The sequence below is a fragment of the Trachurus japonicus genome, chromosome 1 (assembly GCF_045865225.1).
Source record: "Trachurus japonicus isolate A0001 chromosome 1, Traja_1.0".
NCBI classification, from domain to species: domain Eukaryota; kingdom Metazoa; phylum Chordata; class Actinopteri; order Carangiformes; family Carangidae; genus Trachurus; species Trachurus japonicus.
Genome location: NC_140907.1, coordinates 10,351,356 through 10,375,975, shown reverse-complemented (window position 1 = coordinate 10,375,975; position 24,620 = coordinate 10,351,356). Strand labels below are relative to the sequence as shown.

At 42.0% G+C, this 24,620-nt stretch overlaps 2 protein-coding genes and 2 non-coding genes across 4 annotated transcripts; 1 reads left to right on the top strand and 3 right to left on the bottom strand.

The window, feature by feature from the left end:
* Nucleotides 1–11: 11 nt before the first annotated feature.
* Nucleotides 12–12,598, bottom strand: clgn (calmegin). The gene is made up of 15 exons (XM_085768424.1): nucleotides 12,381–12,598; nucleotides 9,849–10,121; nucleotides 8,247–8,320; nucleotides 8,008–8,066; nucleotides 7,611–7,752; nucleotides 7,393–7,474; nucleotides 7,086–7,278; nucleotides 6,767–6,956; nucleotides 5,759–5,872; nucleotides 5,491–5,647; nucleotides 4,866–5,081; nucleotides 4,593–4,709; nucleotides 4,367–4,508; nucleotides 4,085–4,272; nucleotides 12–1,496 (listed from the first exon to the last, which is right to left on the bottom strand). The coding sequence occupies exons 2-15, from the start codon at nucleotides 10,119–10,121 to the stop codon at nucleotides 1,422–1,424; spliced, it is 2,022 nt and encodes a 673-aa protein (XP_085624550.1). The 5' UTR covers nucleotides 12,381–12,598; the 3' UTR covers nucleotides 12–1,421.
* Nucleotides 12,599–13,154: 556 nt separating this feature from the next.
* Nucleotides 13,155–17,330, top strand: exosc9 (exosome component 9). Its single transcript, XM_085768293.1, has 12 exons — nucleotides 13,155–13,334; nucleotides 13,584–13,678; nucleotides 13,830–13,949; nucleotides 14,085–14,187; nucleotides 14,284–14,421; nucleotides 14,637–14,719; nucleotides 15,968–16,100; nucleotides 16,185–16,273; nucleotides 16,393–16,539; nucleotides 16,655–16,818; nucleotides 16,959–17,037; nucleotides 17,116–17,330. Exons 1-12 carry the CDS (start codon nucleotides 13,269–13,271, stop codon nucleotides 17,177–17,179), a joined length of 1,281 nt encoding a protein of 426 aa, XP_085624419.1. The 5' UTR covers nucleotides 13,155–13,268; the 3' UTR covers nucleotides 17,180–17,330.
* A 291-nt stretch (nucleotides 17,331–17,621) lies between these two features.
* trnaq-cug (transfer RNA glutamine (anticodon CUG)) lies at nucleotides 17,622–17,693 on the bottom strand. Its single transcript has one exon. It is a non-coding gene; the product is annotated as a tRNA-Gln (tRNA).
* Nucleotides 17,694–17,980: 287 nt separating this feature from the next.
* Nucleotides 17,981–18,054, bottom strand: trnai-aau (transfer RNA isoleucine (anticodon AAU)). Its single transcript has one exon. It is a non-coding gene; the product is annotated as a tRNA-Ile (tRNA).
* Nucleotides 18,055–24,620: the final 6,566 nt, after the last annotated feature.

Below are 24,620 nucleotides of genomic sequence, written 5' to 3'. Positions count from 1 at the left end.
ATCAGACCAAATTTCCTTTGTATTAAATAGTTTTATTTTCAAGAGCAATGTACAATTTGCAAACAAATGTAAACAGGGATATCTGCCAGCGTATGGCCAGAATGTGAACTACAAAAGCTTGAGACAATAATATAAAACAAATAAATTAGCGTTAACGTTTTCCCGAGGCAACGATCTAGATCTGAACTCCAGCTCGTCTAGACGTTACAGGAAAGCGCTGCTGTGGACTGACTGAATGAGACATGTCTTCACAGATTTAATATCCAGCTGCAGAAATCCACATCATTGTTTTGTCTTTTAGACGACTGATGGCCAAGGTGTTGAAGATAATGTGTTTGCTGCAGACGCTGACAGTGTCAGTTTTTATTAAAAAATATTTCCTAACAAGCCTGGGCTCAGACTAAGCTCACCAGTGGTATATCATATGTAAGAAAACTGCCTCAAGTCACTCAAAACACTGCATCATTTAATGTTTATTCATACTGGCTTCAAACAAATTTAAAAACCAATAAATAGGGTTATCAGTGCTAATCCTCAAGTCTTAAATGACGATAACTTAGTAAAAAACACATAAAAGTAACTGATGCTCCTGACACCTAGCTAAAATCTAAACAGAACATCCATTTTTTAAAGAGGTAATCTTTAAACCTAAGCTGAGGCGACTTCTCACTGAAATGCCCTGACACGGCAGTAACATCTGAAACAGCCTCTCCTCACAGCCCGGCGCCCTCTCCTCCCGGCCTGTTCCTCAAACCCAAACTATTTGCAAACAAAGAGGGAACTTTGTCAAATGGTGTCCTCGCACAAGTTCTTTTTAAAAAAACAAACAAAGGACACAACAACAAGGTCTAACTTCTGAGATGTGGCCCCTATGATATGCTGTAAAATGGTACAAACAACCAGCTATGGACAGCGGACGCCCGGCGCTGCCTTCGCTGTCGGGGGGGGGGGGGTGCTAGATCTATGATGGTGCATTACTCAGAGAGAAGACTGACAGTGTAGACGGGCTGAACAGGAACAGAGGTGGAAGAGGCGTTTGGGGGTCGGGGGAGGGGGTTTCAGGCTGACAGGCATTTTGACAGCAATGGCTTATAGAAGAGAGAGAGGAATGAAAGAGTGGAAGCTCAGGAGAGAGGAGGGAAAACAGCTAAATGCACAAAATGTCCATGGAATTCATCTGATGGTTGAACGAGCAGATGGGATGTGTGGGGGGGGGATTGGGGTGGCGGGTATAGCCGAGGGATGGAGGACACATGGATGGGGCAGCCAGGGTGAATGCAGGCTGCCGGTCGGTTTGGAGGAATCACATGCTGCTCCGCTCAAAGAGTGTGTGTGTGTGTGTGAGGGGGGGGCAGCAGCAGGTACAGCCCTTCCACCTCCTTTCCATTGGGAGGGAGACAGTAGGCGTGGGCTTCACCTCTTCAGTCTTTCCGTACCCTCCTCTTCCTCACAGCTTGTTTGTGGCTCTCTTCACCGACGTCCACTCCCTCCTTTGGCTGTGGGACAAAGACGAAGGAAAAGGACACATTCAATGGGTGAGATGTAAAACACATTAATATTGTATTTGCCACCGACTGTACCAGGTGGTTCACAAAAGTCCACAGTCAGTCACAATTGTATTAATGGACGTTTCATGAAGTCCAAGAAATGTTATAAATGTCAAATAGAGAGAAATTCATGATCGTTCTTTATAGTGCGATCACTGAAAATGAAAACAAGAGCCGTCAAACTCCCTGGCTGTGCACATTTCTCACCACGCGCAAGGACACACACAGCGTCAGAGCAGGAAAGTCGTCTAAACAAAGGGAGGGGGGTGAATGATCCTGTTCTGTGTGTTGTCTGCACTGGCTCCGACAATATCAGTGAGTTTATTAATGTAAAACTTGTGGGTCCATGAGGGGTTACTGAGGACATTTTAATACATCTGGAGCAGAGGATGTCCTCTAAACCTGCAGAAACTATTCAACTATAGTAAAGTAGCTCGATTTCACTATGGAGATACATTTGTGTCTATTATTCGAAATTGAAAAAAAAAAAGTTGATTTAAACAAAAATCAAATAATAACTCACTAAAATCAAAAAAACCCTTTTCAGTCAAAGGAGAAAAAAAAGGGTTCACTTCAAACGCATTTTTGGGGTGTGAAATTTTTTTTTTTTTTTTGCATTCAAACACTTTTTTTTGTGATTGAAAAGGTTTTTTTTTAATGAAGTGAAGTTTGTTTTGATGGAAAATATCTTTTTTGTTTGAATCAACTTTTTTTGATTGAATATGAATACAATAAAGACACAAATGTATCTCCATATTTCATTGAGTGTGCTTTGTTTGTTTGTCTCACGTGAGTGATGCGATACAGTCCTGCCTGAAATTAAAATACATACAACATTGATCGGATATAGAAAGATCTTTCAGCCACTTGGGGGCAGTGGAAACAAGTTGTGGACACAAATCAAATATATTAACACACTTTAAATAACAGACAAACACTGCGAAACTGAAGCTGAATTGTGTTTCTGGCCTGACAGTCCACCAACTTCAGTTTTGTGTGTCTGCTCTTTGGTGCTGAGCACAGACTGTACTGAGAGGTTTAGAGGTTTTGGGCTGAAAATAGCTGCAGCAGGAATCAATGCTTGTCAGCAGGAATAATAACATTAAAGCTGCAGCCACAAAACCAAAACAATGAGCATGATAAAAAAAAAAAGAAGTTCTGTAAGGGTTGGGGGAATTGCAATTACCACATACAACTTGTCATGTGGCCCTTTGTTGATATAAACACAGTCAGTGAATTGAGTTTAATTAATATGACATTTGCAGAAACTCTGCAAGTTGAACTCTCAGGTTCAGAGCTTCTTCTCTTCTCATTGGCTCCTGAACCAGTTGTTGCTAGAGCTCCAGAGAGGAGCCTGAAAGAGGAGATATAAAACTGCAGTGAGGTGGTTTTTGGTTCTTAGAAGTATGTATTTATAGATATAAAAACTAAAAACAAGAAACACCAGAAAAGTGTAAAACACAAGAGCCTTGCACTACAATCACATGAAAGTAGAAAAACCATGATGACCTGCTGCCTCTGAGACCTTGGGAGACTAATACAAACATGATGTTCTTTCCCTGATCTCAGAACCTCAGACATCAGTTTAATATAAGTATAATAATAATATATAAGTAGATCTGTGTTAAAGGTACAGTGTGTAAAATGGGGGTAGAACCGTGATATCTAGCGTTCAGATTCTCGTTTGCACTGGGACGACTGTGACTATTTCAGGAGCATGGAGCGATGAGGTGAAGATCTAAACAATTTTACGATATGTCTGCTGTTTCCTACTCCTTCTTCTTTCCTTCCGCCTTCTTCGTAATTGGTTTATTTATGAACGCGAAACTCACGGACTGTGCTCTCTGGCTGGCTGGATTTTCCGTTCGGGCTGCCGTATAAACATGGCGGTGCAAGATGGCGGCACTCTCAAAAAGCAAGACCCTTGTTATATGTTTGTATAAATATACGGCTACGAAAACCAAATTAATTTTATTTTATAGCGATTATACACTTATACAAATATATTCATGGCTAGTATATTCAGATTTTGCCAATAAACCATGCCAATTATTACACACTGGACCTTTAAACTGTATTAAACGTGTTTTAAAACAAGAGGCTCCCAATCAAACTTTCAGGACAAACAAATCCGAGTGACTTGCAAGAGATTCTCTCATGATATTACTGTGAAAGTGAGTATATTGTTATAGAAATATTTCACACAGGTAAAATTATTTCTTTTCCATATATTGGTAAAATTTTGAACCTTATAATGAAACAAATGGACCTAAAAAGAGAAGGAAAGATAGAAAAACTTTTAAACTGTTGCGCTAAAACATCATATGGACGTGGAGACAGCTAACTGCTGATTGGACAACGCTCTGTGGATGATGTGTAGCCTGTACGTACCTACTGTATATGTGATATGAAGTGAACATAGGTCATGAAATCTGACGATGTGGCTCCAGCTATTAATTCCCAGAGTGCAGTGCAACCTCAGATATCTAGGAGCACCATCAGATCATGTAGGTAACAACAACTCAAATAACACCAACCTCATCCTCTAATGTTCTCTCTGGGGCTTTGCTTTCCTCTTCTTCTTCCTCCTCTTCCTCCTCCTCGTCCTCCTCCTCCTCTTCTTCTTCTTCCTCTTCTTCTTCTTCTTCATCATCATCCCCCTCTAGATTGTCCCCTGCTCCGTCTGCGCCGTCCTCCTCTTCCTCCTCCTCCTCCTCAGCTTTTTCTGTGGTATTTATAGGGCAGTAAAGGTGATGACAGTGAAGGTCACGATGCACAGCGCCGTGGCCAAGACAACACCAGGCAAAGAAGAGTCTTACCTGCGGCTGCTGCTCCCTCTGTTTCCCCAGCAGCTTTGTTTTCCTCCTCTGCCACTGCCTCCTCTTCCTCTTCCTCCTCCTCCTCCTCTATACCAGCCTGGGGCGCATCCACCTTCTTGTACACGTACTCATCTTCTGATTTCTGGGACAGAGAGAGAGGATTTAGAGGCATTTCTAGAGACCTTCACTAATAAAAAGATGAATCAATAACACAGCTTCATAGTACCTTTGGCCAACAGAAGAGCACAGCCAGTCCTATGGGCAGCCCCACTGTCAGTATGTAGACCACCCAGAGCCATGGTCGCTCCTCCGCAGCCAACATCAGCTGAGCAAAAATCCCCGGCTGAGAGGTGAGCAAAGACAAGAGAGACCGGAGAGCAAAGGCAGTGAGCGATTGTAAACCTTTCCCCCACAGAGACTGACAGCCTTGTGGTACAGTATACTGCAGTGTGTGTGTGTGTGTGTGTGTGTAAATGCGCTACCCTTCAATCACACTGACCTCGTTAGCACTGGCCACCAGTTTCTTCAGTCCCCAGCTGTCGGAGGCCCAACGGTCGGCCACCTCCTTGTGAGAGGTGATGATGAAGTTATCAAAGTAGATATCTGAGGTCATGGACCACAGCTCCAGGCCCAGAGCTCTAACAGGTGTCATCCTGAACGGCTGCAGGTCCTCGAAGTAATCCGGGTTATCGATTTTACGAGGCTTCCAGACCCCCTTGGGAGAAGACACGGGAAATTAAAAAGACCGCAAGATGTTTTCATCTGCAGCCAGATCACACAGGATGTGTGTGTGTGTATGTAACACAGAGTATTATTCATGATAACAGTTTTATAAACAGATCAGTTACCACGGTCTTTGTTTCTGGACCCAAAATATAAACATATATATTATGAATAATACATATTATATATTGGTATTATTAATAATACCATAACATAAAGCAATATAACATAACATAACATAACATAATATAAAGCAATATGATATAATATAATAGAACGCAATATAATATAACATAACATAACGCAATATAACATAACATAATATAAAGCAATATGATATAACATACAGTAACATAACATAAAATAACCTGATGCTTTAAGAAGCCAAAAGCAGTTGTTACCTGATAGTTGGGGTTGTCCACCAGTGGGGCTTTCCACTTGCCCTTGTAGAGAGGGTTGTTGATCATGGGGCGCTTCCACTCCCCGCAGCCAGGGGCCGTCTCACAGGCTGGGTTAGGAACCTGTGGTGGCTCCCACTCTCCATCCATGTCCTCATCCCTGCACAGAGAGAGAGAGAGGACAGCTGTCAGACTGAACCTTTTCTTCATGTCCTCATCATAGCTGAAAAAAGCTGGTTGTGGGTTTGTTGTTGACAGTGAGTGTATTTACCAATCTTCTGGTTTCTCAGCACTGGGGTCAGAGACAAACTCTGGCTCGTCATCCAGCCAGCCCTCAGGCTTCAGAGCATCGGGATCCTCGACCTTGGCAGGTGCATCCTCATCCCTGACGCATGGCACACACATCGATGTTTGTTACTTACCAAGGTCAACAAAACCTTTACATTTAGACTAGGGCTGGGACTCGATTAAAAAAAATAATCGAATTAATTAGAGGCTTTGTAATTAATTAATCGCAATTAATCATCATCATTTTAATCGCATATAAATATTTGACCTGAGAACAGTGAGAAGCATTTTTTTTTCACATGGATTTTAGTATACCATTGAATGACTGAATACATAAGCTTAAGCATTCAAGGTGGTACTTAACCAAGACCAACAAACTAGTGATGCAAATTATCGATTAATTCATTAATCGATATTTTAAATGGTCTTTCCTTCCAATACACTATGATGATTACTGTAGTATTTAACTAGGCTACTTAAATCACAGTAGCATAAACTGATTTGTTGAACTCAGCCTGATGTAAACATTAATAAAACTCAGTAACCAATCACACAGGCAGCTCCATGTTGTCCCTGTGTGATGTTCAGGGACAGGTCAGGACAGTCTGAAGACAGACAGCTCTGAGGGTGAAGTCCTATCATAATGAGATGAGCTGCACCTGTGACAGTGACAGGTCATAGATATAGCGCTGCAGCTGAGCAATTAGCGCGATATAGCGCATTTAGCGTGCGCCCGTGTCTGTGTATCTATGTGCAGGCAGAGATCAGAGATGGTGTTTTAAATAACCATGCTAGCGTTTCACCAGCTCTCATCTCTGCCAGTCAGCCTCTCAAACTGCCGCCTCTCTCGCGTGCGGGCGCACCGCACGTAGACACAGGTGAGAAAAAAAAAAAAAAAGTGTAATTAATTAATCGTAATTAACGCGTTAAAGTCCCGGCCCTAATTTAGGCACGTTGAATCTGAAACAAAGTCTTTGGAGGTTGCAGTCACCAGTCATCGGGCTTGACGGCTTCGGGGTCAGGGATCTTGGCCCTCTCGTCCCAGTCCTCAGGCTTGGAGTCGTTGGGGTCGTCCATGTCTTTGGGGGGGTTGACTGGTGGCACCACATTGTGCAGCAGGTTCCCACGGCTCACACTGGACTGATCGATAAACATCTCGTAGCTGTTGTCTGGGTTCAGGACTGACGACAGAGAAGAACGCAGAATTTATGAATTTGTGAATTTTTGTCTGAATTATGAAATCAATGCATACTGCACGGCAACAACACACAACATGAATGTATTCTTTCCCAATAAGTTTTAGCAGTTACCTAGTGTGTAGAGGTGGGTCTTTTTGTCAGTGTAGAACTTCTTGAGGTCGACGTCGGCCCTCTTAGCGTGCTTCTCCTCCAGATCTTTATTCAGAGGATTCTGGTGTCGGAAGATGAAGTGCAGCTTGTAGTCCTCGCCGCATTTATCCGGTCCAAACATGATGGTGTATGGTGTACGGTCGTGGAACTGCTCCTACAGCGCAGAAGGTGCAAGTGTTGAATTTTAAAAAAAGAAATGCTGAGTCTGTTTAGTTGAAATATGGATCGTTTTTACCCTGTTCAGACAGTAGGGTGGAATAAAACTAACCAGGCTAAGATCACCACTGTCTGAAAGCAGCTTGATGTATGCTCCACCACAGTCAATACCATCCTGGAAATTCACCTCATACCTGCAACAAAAACCCAACAAAACAATTCAACAAGTCCTGGTTGTCATCAGATTTGAAATGGGCACTCATATATTTACTAGCAGTAGATAGTAGACATATGACTTCACAAAGTGTGTCTATACATGTTTGAACTCACTGTACGACCAGTGGCTCATCCTGGAAGACAAAGGCTTTCTCCAGCATTGCGGAAATGGCGTGGTGTTTGGCCCGGGACTTGAGCACGAGACCCTGGTCTCCTGGAACTTTGTTCTCCTTCAGCTGCTCCACAGCCCACTTCCCTGCACAGAGGAGAGTCAGACAACGGGTTATCACGCTGTAAAAGGTTGCAGACACTCTCCTAGAAACAGCTTTAAAGTAGTCAACAGACACATCTCATGTTTCTTGACGAGGTACTGCGACCTCCTCTCTCAGCATTCTGCTGCCAAATAATGTTATTATGACCAATAAAAAAACATGGTTGTAAATATCTCTCTTTATCTACATCACAGAAAATAATGAGGTCTACATTAGAAAAGGGAGAAACAGTAACAAACCATCGTATTTGGCAATATCATCATCTGCGTCCCCCTTGACCGTCTTTGACTGCTGCCACCTGTGAGGATCAACAACATACAACATTTAACTTTCTCAGAAGAAATGACAAAGACACACAAACACGCTGATTGTGTAAGTTTATCCTGGTCACTCGATAGCACTGGAGGTGCCTGTGCTCCACTATTCATCTAAAATGTATGAGGTATTTGTAACAGCTTGTGACCGTCAGTGTCAGTACCTTCCCAGTGTCCCGTCATCAAACGTCTCTGCAAAGTACACATCTCCAGTGGGAACAGGAGTTGTGTACGTTACCTGAGAATAAGAAAATAAGTACATGATGTAATTGACAAGTAATTCATTAGTAAGTCACTAGTTTGAGTGACTTAAAGGGATACTTCCCCCAAATTCATAATTCACCAATTTTCTACTCACCGTCACGCCAAGGAAGGGTTCTGAGAATTTTTAGAGTTATCAAAACACTTTTGGAGTTCTGGGGGGGGGGGGGTCCGGCTGGATAGAGTTCACTTTTGAATCGTTGAAAACACACACTATGAAACATCCAAAAGATATTCGTTCGTTGTTGTAAACCATATGATGTAAACATAAAAGAACATCTCGCAGCAAATCTCACGCATCCGCACAAACATCAACAGAGCTGCTGGGAGCTACTGCTACATCAAGGCTAAAAACAGAAATCAAATATCAACTTTTTCATGTTGCGGCTTCAGGACTCTTGGGTCAGTACAGAAGAGCAGTATGGAGGTATCTGGATGTTTCATAAGCCGTGTTTCCACTGCAGGAGTTCCTGGTAAAGGGAGGGGGTAGGAACTTCTACAGGAACCGTCCTCTCACTCGGCCCTCTCAGTGGTCGTGTTTCCACTGCAGAGTAGGACCCCGCGGCGACGTCATGAGTTTCGATCGCCGCTTAATCGCTGTGCGACAGTTTCGACCGTGACGTCACCCAGGCAGGTCACAAGCACATGCACAAAAATCATAACAACAACGAAGAAGGATGGAAGGAGCTGAGGCGGTAGCCGCGTTTCTGGTTTGTGTGTTTGTGCGCATGGCGGTTGATTGTAATCCTGCTTGAGTTTTTTTCTTTTTTCTTTTCACAGCATTGTTTTGTGGCGTGATGGATCCCCAGTGTGTCGAGGTGCGCTGATATTTGAATTTCGCCGCAATGACTCAAACCCCCTCTGAATCTCCTCGGTATAGACTGCAATCAATGTCTGCACCTCACCGTCGGTCCATTTGTGTACATCTTCCTGCTGTTTTCTTGTTGTTTACAGCGGTGTCTGCTAGGCTAATGCTCCCCTTCTGCTCCCCCTTTTAAAAATGCCGGTTGTTTTGGTGCTTTCTGGTAGCGTCAGAGCCTGCTCTAGCTTTAGCCAATCAGTGCCGGGTTAACCTCGAGCCCCACCCAGGAGCTTTTCAGGGCCGAACGGAGTACCTACCCTGGAGTAGGTACTCCGTTGGCCCCGGTAAAAGTTCCTGTAAATGGCCCTGTGGGGGAGGTTCCTGCAGTGGAAACACGCACCAACGGGGCTGGCCCCGTAAAATTACCCCGAAGTTCCTGCAGTGGAAACACGGCTATAGTGTGTGTTTTGGATGATTCAAATGTGAACTCTATCCGCCGCCATTATATGAAAATCCGTTGCCAGCCAGACCCCCCCTGGAACTCAAAAAGGTTTTGATGAATCCAAAAGTTCTCCAAACCCTTTCTTGGCATGATGTTGAGTAGATGATTGGTGAATTATCAATTTTGGGTGAAGTGTCCCTTTAACTCTAAATCTTGATTATTATTTTTTTTATTTCACATATAACCTTTGTGTGGACTAACCTGGAAGGAGACATTTCCATCCATTTCAGCCTTGCCGCCTTCGCCACTTTCTTTGCTCTGCTCCTCTTTCTCCTCAGACTGCTCTTCATCCATCACTGTCGCCTCCTCCTCCTCCTCTTCTGCCATAAGGACGTTTAACTCCTCGTCCAGGCCCATATCTTCATCAGCATCTGCGGCATCGGCCTCCTCCAGCCTCTCCTGGGCTGTGACTGCAGCCACGGCCAGGGAGGACAGCAGCAGCATGCGCCACATCCATCCCCTGTCCAGCTTCATCTGCGGGGAGATTCAGGGTGTGAGTGTGGTGTCAGCGAGGAGGGTGTGGTGTGGGAGGGAGGGAGGAGGGAGAGGCAGGTGTGTGTGAGATAGATGTTATTTATAGAAGCAAGCGATGACGGGGGGGAGGGGTCAATGGTAAAAATATGCAAGTGCGTAAAAGGATGGAGAGATAAGAGGGTGTAGGTAGGAGAAAAACAGAAGACATGGAGGTCACATGAGTGCAGTGGCTACTTTTGGTGTGGCATGTCCTCGGATACAATCTTATCTCAAATACGTGCCACCCTAAAACCTAAAAAGACACTAGTAAGTCTGCCTCTTCTCTAATTAAAACAAAGCAAGGCTCCCTCTTGGGAATACACAAAAAAAACCCATCTGTGCACCATACAGCCCCTTTGAAATTACATTACCCCCTCTTCACTCTTTACTAATGCTAATTTGTTGCATTTGTACATGCAAAGGATTGCAATCCTTGTGTGTCTGCTCCTAATTATGTGCATGTGAAAATGTAAAGACAACCTGCTGAATAATGGCACGACTCAGAGATCTGTTACAAGCGAACAACAGCTTCAATGACCTCCTATTGATCGGGCCACACCTGCTCGCTGTTGTTGGGAGCAGCAGGAAATGAAGAGCATCTCTGCAGACAGCACAGCAGCACGCTTTCCTTAATTCCTAATTAACTTTAATTCCCACACTGGCGTTGTCCTATTTGCTAACATCAGAGCGCAGGAGGATCAAAAGGACTCATTCGAGAAATCTTGGCCACATCACTCACGGGAGGACGCAGCGGAAAAAAAATGGATTCTGATAGAAAACATTTAAATGTAAAACAGTTTTGCAAGTTTGCTGTTAAAAATCAACCGAGAAGAAGAAATATCTTGAGCACTATACTTTCACTACGCAGAATGTAGTATATAAAGAGGTCACGTTCAAATCAGTGGGGCGTTGAGAGACTTCTTGACTTTGACCGGCATTGAGGAGTCGCAGCTGAAAGATCAAGTCCGTGTATTTCCTTCTAACTCAGAACTTTATTTGGGGTCCATGAAGAGCAAACTGCTCCCCAGAATAACACCTGAGTGAAGTCTCAGCTGCTTAGATATGAAGACAGTCTTTAACAGATGTTTTTATATTGTCCACATTACGACAACTTCCACACTAAATGAGCCTTTTCAAGGCAAAACCTTCCCTGACTGAATGCAACATATCAATCAACCTACATGACAAGTCTATAACTTACAACTCAATGGAGGTGGAAAGGTTAATACTTCAAATTCAGACAATTCACTAGGGGGGAGGGGGGAAATCAATATTGTTCTCTGACATAATTATTCCAATTTTATGATTTCTGGGAATCAGCTTCTGGCTATTTGCTCATGAGACAGATATAGTACCTTATAGCCTTGTATGCTGATGCTGATTACAGACATCAGGAATGTTTGGATAATACTCCTACAACATTCAGACATAACCTGATAATAAACTCAGATAAATTGGTGAGACTTTTTTTTTTTTTTTTTTTTTACAAATCACAAGTCCATTTGTAATAAAAGTAGGCGCTCATTTTACTGAATGAAACTAGTTATCACATGGTACATCTACAACATCATCAACAGCTGAAGGAAAGCAGGGGAGTGCAGGCCCCATTACAAATGGATCTAATAAAACCAGCTACAATGTCTGTCTCTATCTCAAATTGAGTTTCAGTGCTCCTATTTAACACAGTTAGCCTAAGTATACTGCGGCAGCATCACCCACAGCCCCTCCTTGACATTTAACATCAACAGGACGCCTTTATCTGATTGTTATCACTGTGGAAGAAAGGCTTATTAACACTGAAAAGATGTAATAACTACTACATGGGTCAGAGGACAGGACCGTAGAGCCAACATGGCTGCCACGGAGCAGTGCGATGTCCAAACTCTTTTTTTATTATTTAGATGCACGGCTCTGACCGCAGCAACTGCTCCGCTAGCTGATGCTACTGTAGCTCAGTGGACGGTGCGCCAATCCCAAACAGCACACGTTAGCATAACAAGAGCTTAGCTAGTCAACTATGAGCTTATACAGTGAGCCTATTAATTAAACCAGCTCTGGCGTTAAAAGCACAAGCTGGGAAAAAGATAAGTTCTAATTAGTGTGTGGCTGAAAATGTTTTATTAGCCTGTAATGAGTGCATAGCAACGGTTAGCTTGCTATATTAGCAGTGATGTCGCACGGTGACAGAATGAATGAGCGCACACAAACAAACAAACAAACCTTGTACCGTCTTCAAACTGCAGAAACCCCTCCGTGGACGCTGTTTCTCCGGTTTGAATTAAACACCAGGTCTGTTGTGCGTTTGTCTCACTGGGAGGACAGACGAGGCCCCTCGTCTGTGGCTGAGGGAGGGGTAACGGTTGTCTGGAGGAGACGGTCAGTAGATGACAGCCCGGCCCGGATAACGGTGCGTTGCTGATGAGCGCGACCGAGTCCCTGAGCGGGCATGCGCACTGCTCAGCGCTCACAGAGACAGAGCGTGAATGATGCGTTCATGTGCCGACGAAACGGTAAGAAAAAAAAAGAAAACAGAAACAGAAAACTGCTGTATCGTTGATGATGATAAATGGTAAAGAAATGGTAGAGAAAATGAAGGCTGTCAGTGGCATGTTACATCTATTGCTGTACTGTATTTATTTTTATTTATTTATTTTTTACACGTTTTCTTCGATAGATACCAGTCCAAAGGCTAACAGGCTGATTTATAAATGGAAATAACCGTTAGCCTCTACAAATAGTCTAAATTACGAGTTTACAGTGAGCATTTAAATGCATCAGAAACTCACCCCGCACCGGGATTTCAAAGTAAAAGCTTGTCAACAGTGAGTTGTATGAAAATGGCCCGAAAACGTAATACCAACGTAGATATGGTTCAGAGTTGATGATAGCAAACAGGGTATCGTAGCAGTGACCACATAATAAATATAGGCGAGCCCCGTGAGACAAAAATGACCCCCTTTCACTTTTATTATGGCATAACTAAAGCACTTCCGGGGTAGAGTTCAGAAAATATAGATGGCGGCCGCGTGTTTCTAGGAGCTGTGGCATTAACTTACATTAGTAAGTCAGGTAGTTATAATTTACAAACAGCCACACAAAAAACACAGAATGAAGGACACACCTTTGTCAAACTGTGAGCGGGATTTTTTACTTAAAGCCATCGAGGAGAAAAAGGTGAGCTGCTTTCCTAGCGTTTCCTACGGTCCTGCTTTGGTCTGATGACACCACTGATGCTTGAATCTGAAACACGCAGTTTATCAAAGTTACTAAACAGTGTTTAGAGACTTGGGATGATTGGTTCCTGCTGTTGGTGAAGAGCTGTCCATGCCCAGCCAAGTGTCCCAGTGTAGCACCACAAAAAGTGCAGTCTGATGATGTTTTCCTTTCCTCTGTTCCACTTACCTGCCCTGTGCTCCCCTGCAGCGCCTGGATGGACGGCAGACATATGACTATAGGAAGATAAAGATCACGTTTGGTGCTGACTATGGATGCTGCTTTGTGGATCTGGGGAAAACCAGGTGAAGTCTTTGCATTTACATTCAGCTTTCTCTTCAAAGGGGATATTCTGTGTGGTTCAAGATGAGCATTTCCATTTAATAAAGAAACAGTCTGTCTCTAGTGAATTTAACATTTTGTGACAGTGGATAATAAACAGGCTGCTGTGTGCAGGGTGATGGCTCAGGTGTCCTGCGAGCTGGTGGCTCCTAAAGACAATCGGCCAAATGAGGGAATCATGTTCTTCAACATCGAGCTGTCACCCATGGCTTCACCCGCATTCGAACAGGGCAGGTGAGGAGAAATTAAATGGGTCATGTTTGTATTTTAATTTACTGCGTTGATGGAGCTTGTGCTGAGACTGTTAAATGTAATGGAGCTGCCAGTGCAGGAAGTTTAAATCATCTGTGGCCTTGTCTTTCTCTCCAGACAGTCTGAGTTGTCAGTGAAGCTAAACAGACAGCTGGAGAGGTGCTTGAGGAACTCCAAGTGCATCGATACAGAGTCTCTGTGTGTGGTGTCGGGAGAGAAGGTAAAACACACACACATGATACACTGGAAGAGATAAGAGATTAGAAACTGTATCCATTGTGATGAAGAATGTGCTCCTCTGTGTGTCTGAGATCAGGTGTGGCAGATCAGAGTGGACGTTCACATGTTGAATCATGACGGGAACCTGATGGACGCTGCCAGCATCGCAGCCATCACTGCTCTGAGCCACTTCAGACGCCCTGATGTCGGCATCCAGGGAGACGAAGTCACAGTGGTGAGTCGGCATCCGCCGCAGCAGGTGGTGTCTGCGCTTCATTTTATCTACTGAGAGTAACTTTCCTAACAGCTGTTTACATGAATGCAACTTGTTTCCTTGTGTTTTTATACAAAAATGAAGCAGACAAGTTTTCCTTGGCAGGGGTATTGCCAAAAGTGTTTTTTCTACCTTGTACTGGTTGTAATATTGTATTTATTTCCATCCTTCATCAGTACAGTCCAGAGGAGAGAGACCCTATTCCTCTGAGTATCTACCACATGCCTATCAGTGTCAGCTTCTCCTTCTTCCAGCAAGGGTAAGAGAACAGAAAACAGTCACTGTCTGTGAAGATGCATAAATGTTAAGATTTCTGTTCTTCGGATCATTTTAATTCCAATGGCACTACAATGGGCAACCAGCTGATCATTGAAAATAAATATTCAATCTCTGACTGTCCAGCTACTGTATGTGAGATGAGAAGATCTGGCTGTAAATAAGAGTCACCCTCTGTTGTCATCATGTTCTCAAAACCATCAGTGCAGAGTGCATTGTGAATGTTTCTGGTTTTAGATTTGACCTCTCGGACTACTTACAGACTTATTAGTGTGGGTTGTTGGAGCATATATACCTGCAGGCAACAGTCAGAGCAGAAAAATAGCTCACTCCCAACTGCATTTTTGAAAAAGAAAATCAGTTTAACTATGTCATTGACAATAATTTAATAGTATTGTAAAATATGCCTTAGTTTAACATCAGTTAAGGACAAAGGCAGTAGATGGATCCACAACAAATATGAGAAAGTATTAATTAGGAGACTAAAAATGAAGTTGAGTAGAGTTAGTGTCTCAGAGACAAGACAGAACCTTACATGACACTTAGATTTCCTGTGATACTTCCAAACAGTAAACAAATGTAGCATCATGTGTTTGATATAGCTATATGTATGTAAAAGTTCATACAGTCATGGTCTGAAAGTAGAAAGCATGCATACAGAAACTAAGAAAATGCAAACACAACTTACTGTTCTATATAAGATTTAAAGGGAATCGGGATAGTTCAACATTTTGGAAAATTGGCCCATTGCCATAATCCCTATAGTTTTAGGAGTAGGTTCGTTACCTCAAGGTCACAACTTGTCCACGAGAGCGTTGTGGAGTTGTTGGATTGTGTATTTGATGAGTGTGATGAGGGAAACCAAGAAATCCCATTAGCCTCCATAGCGTAGCTCTGAGCAGCTTGCGGCTCTGCTCTGCGGCCGTTCTAAAAATATCTTGCACTGACAATTAAAGGTACCTATGAACCTACTCCTAAAACTATAGAGATTAATAGCAATGGGACAATTTGCCAGAATGTTGAACTATCCCTTAAAATATACAATCCACTATCCACCTTTATTATAGTATAGTATGCCCTTTTTTTCTGGGTCACTACTAATACCCTCTACCCCTCTTGTTTTATTTGGTTATCTTCATTGTAGGTTACATGTGCAAAGTTTGTCCTGTTTATTACCAGATCCTATCTCAGTATCGTGCACTTTTTTTCTCCACTCTGTTTGATCCTGCAGGACTTACCTGCTGGTGGACCCCTGTGAGCGGGAGGAGCGGGTGATGGACGGCCTGCTGATGATCGCCATGAACAAACACAGAGAAATCTGCTCTATCCAATCCAGCGGGGGCATCATGCTGCTTAAGGACCAGGTGAAAGACACGCTCTACAATACACTTCCTGTCCAATATAACTGTGATCTATCACATATTTAATGCTTGTTTTTGGTATTAAAGGTTATGAGATGCAGTAAAATTGCCAGTGTTAAAGTGTCTGAAATCACAGAACTGATCAGCAAAGCCCTGGACAATGACAAGAAGGCCAGGTGAGCAGTAGTATCACCTTGTCATACTTAAAATACTAAACTTGAGATATGTAACTTTAGATGTAAATATATAAGAAAATATATATTATATAAGAACTCTGTATTTCTAAATACTCCAGGAAGGCAGGTGAAAGGTGTGGTTTTGCGGAGTCTATTCCTCAGGAGCGAATCACAGCTCTGAAAATGGATGAAACTCCAGTGGAGATGATGGATGTTACAGAGAGAGCCAATGACATCGTCCAGAAAGCTGAAGCCCCGCCTAAGACGTATCCTAAACTGTGCACAACTAACAACAGCATCAAAAATGTGTGCTTGTCCTTTTTTTTTTCTTGATGCTCCGTTCTACTGTATCCACTGTGGCTGCTTAACTCAACATATCAGGGTACCATCCCCATTGGTGCCCGTCCCAGGTGTGGGTCAGGTGGGGCAGGGGCTGCAGAACACATGGGGCATGGAGGAGGATGACGAAGAGGAAGAGGAAATCGACAGCAGTGGTGAAGAACAGGAGGAAATGGTGACAGAGAGAAAAGAAGAGAGCAGAGGAGGTAAATATTTTAAAATCTTAATTTCATATTAAAACTTCATCGGTACTAGAACATCAACACAGCCAAAAAGTGAGAAAGTAAAATTTTGTTTGGTAAAATATACGGTAAGTACTCTGACAATAATCTTTTTTGCCTTATAGGAGAGGTGGTTGAAATATCCGACAGTGAAGAAGAGGAAGTGGTCATACTTAATCCAGAGACACCAGATAAAGCTCCTATGTAAGTGAACCTGTCATTGTTCCTTATGTATTATTTGTTGTTATTTTTAAAATTAACATCTCTTTTCATTTCCTCTAGAAATACAGGGTCCAGTTCACACCAGAAGGGGGCAGCATCAACAAAGAAAAGACAGAAAAAATGAAAGAGGGAGTCAGAAGGACTGTCTCACAATTTGCTTACAAATGTATAGAAAATGTTTTGCAACAAAATGTTTTTGTTTTCTTTTTTACCAGTCAAAGAATGTACAATGTTACATTTTAGAAAGGTATGATTAAATAAAATATGCTCAACTACTGTTTCGACATTGTGAATGTGATTTTTGGTGCTGATTGTAAATTAAAAAAAAGGATAAAGATAATAAAATATTTTTCCTCAATGTGTTTACAATGAGGGAAAGCATTACCTGCTGATAGAATATCTATAATTTGTTCTTATCTCCTATAACATGTGGTATGCGAATTTATGATTATTGTACCATATTTGTCTATTCACACGGAGTGTAATGCAGTGTTTCGCTGTTATTCTGTAAAACGCACGAGTTACAGATGAAGTATTAGTAAAACCATCTCATAGATGAAAAACATAGGTTCCACCGAGATTTGAACTCGGATCGCTGGATTCAGAGTCCAGAGTGCTAACCATTACACCATGGAACCGTACTGATCGTCCGTGCATACAATATCATCATATATATTCAATGAAAAAAATAGCTTCCCGATTTATTTTTATATTATTATTTATGGTCTTTCCACGTGTTTTATTTATGATAGAAGGTATAGTGTTTCTTGTTTAGAGTATCATTATACAGTATATTCTTGTTGTGTCTCCTCTACTGTTGTCTATCCTTTGTAAAGGTGACAAGGTTGAATACTGTAACCGTGTATAACCGCGTCCCTTGGGACGATTAAAATTTGTGGTTTACGCCGAAAATATAAAAACTCTGTGGCCCGTACGGGGATCGAACCCGCGACCTTGGCGTTATTAGCACCACGCTCTAACCAACTGAGCTAACCGGCCATGCGCCTCCCAATCTCAAAACCTGAAATTGAACTGTAACGGGACTGTGTACTGCCTGTGCTTACCCATCATAATGTAGGACTGTGAACATTACAGTGTAGGAAATAAATCAGACCTACCTACCATGAAGGGGAGAAGGGGTGGACAGCATTTTTGCTTTAGTGTGCCCAAACATGTCAGTCTGGACATTCAGTCTTACTGTAAGTGACTGACATGAAAATTAATCATGCCTGTTTACTCAAGGTACCAGTCAGTCTCTGCCAAAAGCTTTCGCAAATGTAAACACTTAGATCAAACACAGGCCTGACCAAACAATGATTGATTTGTTAGGGCGAACCAAATATATATATATATACTGTATATATATATATATATATATTTTTTTTTTTTTCATGTTCATTAAAGGGATAATTCAATATTTTGGCAAATTGGCCTATTGCCCTAATCCCTATAGCTAGTCTCGGGGGAAAATTCATTATCTTTAATTGTCAGTGCAAGCTGTTTTTAGATCGGTGGGGCAGAGACGCGAGCTGCTCAGCTAACGCAACGGAGGCGCACAGTAGGCTACTTTCGCCTTTAGCCATCAAACTCATCAAATACACAATCCAACAACTCCAAAACACTCTTGTGGACAAGCTGTGACCTGCACATTCACCACGCTATGAGATAATGTAACATTTCGAGTCGAGACAGAATTGTTTTCGAGGCAAATGCATAGCCAGAACTACCTCCAGATATGGCTGCTGGGTGGAGATTTTACAAAAATGCAAGTAGTGCCAACTATTTGCTTCATGTGTCGTAATGTTACATAAGTCTACATTATTATTTCATTGTGTGGTGTTGAACACAGAGTTTGAAGATGGGTGTGGTCTGATCCATGACTGATGTGAGCCAAAACGTCAACAAGTTGATGGCTGCTGAGACAGCAGTGATCTCACTGCAAGATGTTCTGCTGTTTTTTGTTTCATCCATCAAGTCTGTATGGCAACTGACATCCTACATGTATGCATGTATGCTTGAAATCTTATCTTATATTCAAAGGGATCTATAGCTGTATTTTGATTGAATCTAATAAATAACCAGCATCCCCACATAACTAGATGGCAGTGACATGCATGCATCAGCTGTTCTGCATGTTACATTCTCCTGTATCCACTTTGTAAAAGACAGGAACAGCATCATAAAATACAATGGCATGATGCATTTACAGACAGCAGCTGCTGCCAGGTACACAGCCATTATGATTTCAGGTTGTTCCTTTCATAGCTCCATCGGACGATCCATCCCATTCTCGTTAATGTCAGTAGTACAAACGTTCACTTGGACTCAAAGGTCGAGGCCAAGATGACCTAACTAAACACTGGTTTGACAAATTCATAATATTACATACTTACCTAACTGCAAATATCTGAATAAAATGATGATGTGACTTTATATCCAAATGGTCACTGTCACTGTGACATTGAAACATCTCCTCTGTCAGGCTTTTCTCTGTAGCTCTTTTGAGAACAGGTTGTTCAGCCTATCAGAAAAAATCCTGAGAGCCTCCTCTTCAGATTGTAGCCTCCTACTGTGGCTGTTGAAGCTCACCAGCAGCTACAGGGTCACAGCTACAGAGACAAAGCCATCAAGCATCTTATCCAACTTTTGGCTCTCTGTTGCCAGACAGTGAATATCATCCCTTAACTGTGAATAAGCAAGGTCACACAGCTATATTATTGTACAGTAATGGCCTGTTTACAGCGTAACTGACAAAACAATGTCACAGAAAACTCAAAACAGTAAGATAAGAGTCAATCAAGAAGAGAGTAGTGTAGTATATGTGGCACTGTCAGTGTCAGCACATTTTTCATGGTAACCCTGCAAAGGCCAAACCCAGGAATAAATGTTTTGAGTATCTGAGATGTAGCTGTGTAACTTGTGCTCATCAGAATATTCAACAGGGGGAATATTGTGTAGCCTTTTCTACAAGTAATAACTTCTGTCTTGAAAGCCATAAAATGAATATAGTCTGTTGCCTAGACCTGTTTTTGTTGAGGTGCCATTACAGTAATAGAAATTATAGCTGCTGCGCAGCGATGGGTCGGGTCCGGGCTACTTTTGGGCAAATTTAGGCAATTCTGAGCAACAAACAGGAGAATAGGAAGACAGGACAGTTGACCTTATAATGTTCAATTTGCATTAGTTGAGGATTGAACCCACAACCTCTGGAACCAAAGACTGTTGTCTATCGCACTGAGCTACTTGCCAAGTGGCATTCAACAGTGGCTTCACAAATTGAGTAAGCCATTCACTGTCGTGTAGGCAGATTTGAAACCACAGTAAAAAGAAAAATCAGTTTTTGAGGTAAAATAATGATATGTATTTGTCAAACATCTACTATGAGTCTAAGATGTTAAGAGCTTTCGCACATGGTCCAGTCCAAGCTATTTGGATCATCATCGTCATCATCTCCCTTGCAGGGTCTCGAACTCACAATCTCTGACACCAAGAACCAGCTCTTAACTCGCTGAGCTAATTGGCTGTTAGTGAGACCTGCTGTGTAGCTTCATTTATCCACTCAGGTGAGTCAGTGCCCGGGCAGCTGTTGTCAAGGCAGATTTCAAAAAGTATCTAAACAAAAATCTGTTAATACATAAAATGCATTTAGACAGCAAAACAGCTTGAGGACATGTGACATCTTGATCTGTCATCATCATCCTTGTTGGGTCTCGAACTCACAATCTCTGACACCAAGAACCAGCTCCTAACTCGCTGAGCTAATTAGCTTGTAGTGAAACCTGCTGTGTAGCTTCATTTATCCACTCAGGTGAGCCAGTGCCCGGGCAGCTGTTGTGATGAAATGGTCAAAATGTCAATAATTCAGTCATCTAAACAAAAATCTGATAATACATAAATTGCATCTTGACAGCATGGAAATGTTGGTGATTTGTTTTTAATGATACGTGTTTTGCTTCATAAGAGAAAATATGATGTTTATAAATTCCACTCTCACATTGACTGCAGTTGTTTCCATGAGAGCAGAATTCAAAATGTTCTAGAAAATTCAGTTTTTGAATTAAAATTCTGATATTTGCTAAACTTCATCAACCATGACTCCAGAATATTCTCATTTTTTTTCAGGAAGTTTGAAAATGTATTTAGCAAGAATTTGATGGTATATGTTTACAGTACCGTTTACAGTCAAACGTTTTCATGCACTGTAGGCTCAATTTTTGCTTAATCAAAAATCCGAGAAACAAGTTTTGTGGAGGACCGTCTGGAGATGCTCTGTAGCAAGTTTGGTGACAATTGAGCAAAAATTGTGGGAGGAGATACATTTTAAAAGTTTTACAGTTATTGAAAAAAACAGTGATGGACTTCATAATTTGTAATAAGTTTAAGTGGACAAAAGTTTCAGCAGTATTGAGGCTACATTGTGGTGAAGTTTCAACACTGTAGCATCTACCGTTGGTTTGGTAGGAATTTTTTAAGTTTTTAAATTTAAACGCTTATTGTGCCCCCCCTAGGAGGGGGGGGCACATGTCCTTGGAGTTGAGTGCATCTGGCATGGGACTGAACCTTTGTGCAAAGTTTGGTGAGTTTTCGCCCATGGGAAGTATGACTTCCTTGGAAGAAGAAGAAAGAAAGAAAGAAGAAGAAGAAGAAGAAGAAGAATTCCTAGGAATACAATAGTGTCCCGGCAGCTTAGCTGCCCGGACCCTAATAACATCATTGCCTCTGGTGATTCTTCCTTCATTTTCAAGGATCAAACAAGCCGGGGTTAGTCAGTTAAAATGACAACTGGAGAGTGCCAAGTGAAGTGAAGTGAAGTGAAGTGAAGTGAAGTGAAGTGAAGTGAAGTGAAGTGAAGTAAAGAAAAGTAAAGTAAAGTAAAGTAAAGTAAAGTACAGCGAAATTTTACATATGCAGAAATGTGATTTTGAAATACAGAAAACAAAATGGACAGGTTTCTATGGAGCAGGTCAGATGTCGAGCTATGCCACATTTCGCTTTAGCCGAGAACACTGGGAACGTTTCCAGCTCACTGTCGTATGCAGCTCTTGACATGTTTGGCAAGGGTAGATTTTATTTGCACATTTTACAAGTTGAAGTGGTTCAGGTGCGCTCCTTTTAAGGGTATAGGTAATGACAGATTTATGATGTAATAAATACAGTGATGTGTGAGGCAAACAGAGTGACAGATGGCTTTTCAAACTTTCAAAACAACTCACAGCACAGCTATTGGTGATGGAACCAAGGCTCGTCACAGATGTTGCATCATTACAACATGTTTAAACCAGTGGTTTATTTAAATTAGTACCGTATATATTGCATGTGTGTGTGGACGGAAGAGGAGTGCCATTGTGTTGTTGTTTTTTTACAGTGTTGAGTGGTCCATTGTCTTAATAATAACCTATAGGACTCCTATTTGCTCACAGGTGGAGCAAGAATGCAAACAGAAAAACCTCTTGAGCAACTCCGATCTAGACGTCACCTGTCAGGAGGTGTATAAACTGTGGTTGTCACAGAAGTGAAGTTTTACGAGGTCTGACACAGACCCTCATACCGATGCACATCCACAAACCACCCAAATTAAGCCTGCCATGCAGGGGCTGCGTGACCGGCCAGTGTGTCATGTGTCATCATCTGTGTGTGTTCTTATTTGTAATGAGTCAGCGCAATGGCTTGTGGACATGTTCAGAGTTGCTTTAATGGTTCAGAACGTGCTGTGATGCCCGAGTGCACACCATTGAGGCGTCCGCATGCTCAGCCACTCTGCTTTAGCTTCTGGGTGCCCTATCAAACACACTTTGAGGGTGCCAGCTTTGGCAAAGCTGTCCCCTCTTAACAGATACACATGATTAAATGTTATGTAATGCTGCCTAATTCGTGCTCATAAATTGCTGTGTGACTGTGTAATCCTGCTTCTAAATCCCCTCTCCTTTTCAAGAGTTCAGATCCACATCAAAGAGCTGCTGGGTTCTCTTTTTTCTTTTTCTTTTTCTTTTTCCCCTGGTTGGCTGATAAGGAGCAGCAAGTACAGCTGTATTTTCTTCACAGGGACACACAAGGCGCTCACAAACGTGCGCACTCACACAGTAGCTCAGACAGTGGAAAAGTACTGGACAAAGTACAGGCTGTGACTGCACACCAACCCACCTTCACTGGCATAAACAGTCCCACACACAAAGCCACAGTTGCATACTCAGTGTATTAAATGACACACAGGGATACTGTGTGGGATCAAACTCATTATTTGACCACTCACTGAATAATAAGTGCTGCTGTTACGGCCATAATAACCACTACAGTGCACAATACATGAGTCTCCAATGTTAATAATGTGTAGCCTATTTTTTACTGAAGTCAGTGAATAAATAAGGAAGAAGGAATACTTTATTTTGTAATATCTGCATCGTCTGCATTCAGACACTCTGACACTATGAAAATAGTTATTATTACTAGGTATTAGGTATCATTAGATGTTATTTTTATGCCCAACCACCCACTGTCATGCTGTAAATCTTGTGCCTCTAACCGCAGAGCAAAATAAAGTTACATAAAGCTGCTGTTTAGCCTGTTCCTCCTGTTGGCTTACTTTTAATTTAATGTGTGTTCTTTGCAGAGCAGTCAGACAAGGTGTGCAGGCCAACCTGTTGCCATGGGAAAAAACACGGATTATCAGTGAAAAGGGGACATGATATTCAATATTTACATCTGTGTGGGCTAATTGTTTCTTTTTACCTTTTAAGGCACTGATTTAGATTTTGATCAAGTCAAAATGAGAAGGTGCTGCTACAGGACTGGTTGGTGAAGTCAGATTTTTCTCCCTCCCTTCCATACAGACAGTTAAGTAACATACTGCACGCCTCAACCTGCAGAATTAGGTCGCTCTGGTACGATAATATGCAAATATGATGATATTATTGACACAAATTGAGACTGGGATGAATGAGAAAAGACATTACAAAACAAATCTGTTTTAACATTGCAACACAACAGTTAGCCTACTTTTATTCTGTCAAAGCTGTCATTCAAAACAATAAATTATAGGTATCATTCAACATGTATACTTGTTTTGTATAAGCAAGACAAATATAAAAAAGACAATTATACTTATGAGAAATTTGCAGGAAATTAACTTAAACTTGCATAACCAACCACTTGAATTTTATTCCCAGGACCTAAGTGATTCATGTTGACTGTTAAGTGACTCATGGCACTGATACAGCTCATCGAATGAATACACAGATTGTCTGTGAATGACTATCACAACACTTCAAGAAAGAAGCAGTCCAGATAATTGTGAGTAATAAGCGGGTCCGGTTTGGCGAGGTTTCAAAGAGGATTTTGGCATTGATGTGTATCTCTCCTTTCTGGGAAGAAGTCCTGACTATGGCCTGAAGGCTGGGATGTCAGTTCTCAAATGACCAGCGTGGCTGACATGTCAGACCAGCTGCTGAGGACCGGTTAACAAGCACCTAGAGACATCACCAGGACCAGATTCTTTAGAAATGAGAGAAACAGGTTTCAGATAAGAGGACTAGAAATGAGAGAGAGAGGCGTCATACCAGAAAAATGAG

What these genes read in the sequence shown, in the direction of transcription:
- clgn (XM_085768424.1), bottom strand. Translation starts at nt 10,121, where the DNA reads ATGAAGCTGGACAGGGGATGGATGTGGCGCATGCTGCTGCTGTCCTCC. An exon ending in TGATATTGCCAAATACGATG is followed by an intron (nt 7,753 to 8,007) that starts GTTTGTTACTGT and finishes TCCTCTGTGCAG; the next exon opens with GGAAGTGGGCTGTGGAGCAG. An exon ending in GATGAGCCACTGGTCGTACA is followed by an intron (nt 7,475 to 7,610) that starts GTGAGTTCAAAC and finishes TTTTTGTTGCAG; the next exon opens with GTATGAGGTGAATTTCCAGG.
- exosc9 (XM_085768293.1), top strand. Translation starts at nt 13,269, where the DNA reads ATGAAGGACACACCTTTGTCAAACTGTGAGCGGGATTTTTTACTTAAA. An exon ending in GTGGATCTGGGGAAAACCAG is followed by an intron (nt 13,679 to 13,829) that starts GTGAAGTCTTTG and finishes TGCTGTGTGCAG; the next exon opens with GGTGATGGCTCAGGTGTCCT. An exon ending in TCATGCTGCTTAAGGACCAG is followed by an intron (nt 16,101 to 16,184) that starts GTGAAAGACACG and finishes TTGGTATTAAAG; the next exon opens with GTTATGAGATGCAGTAAAAT.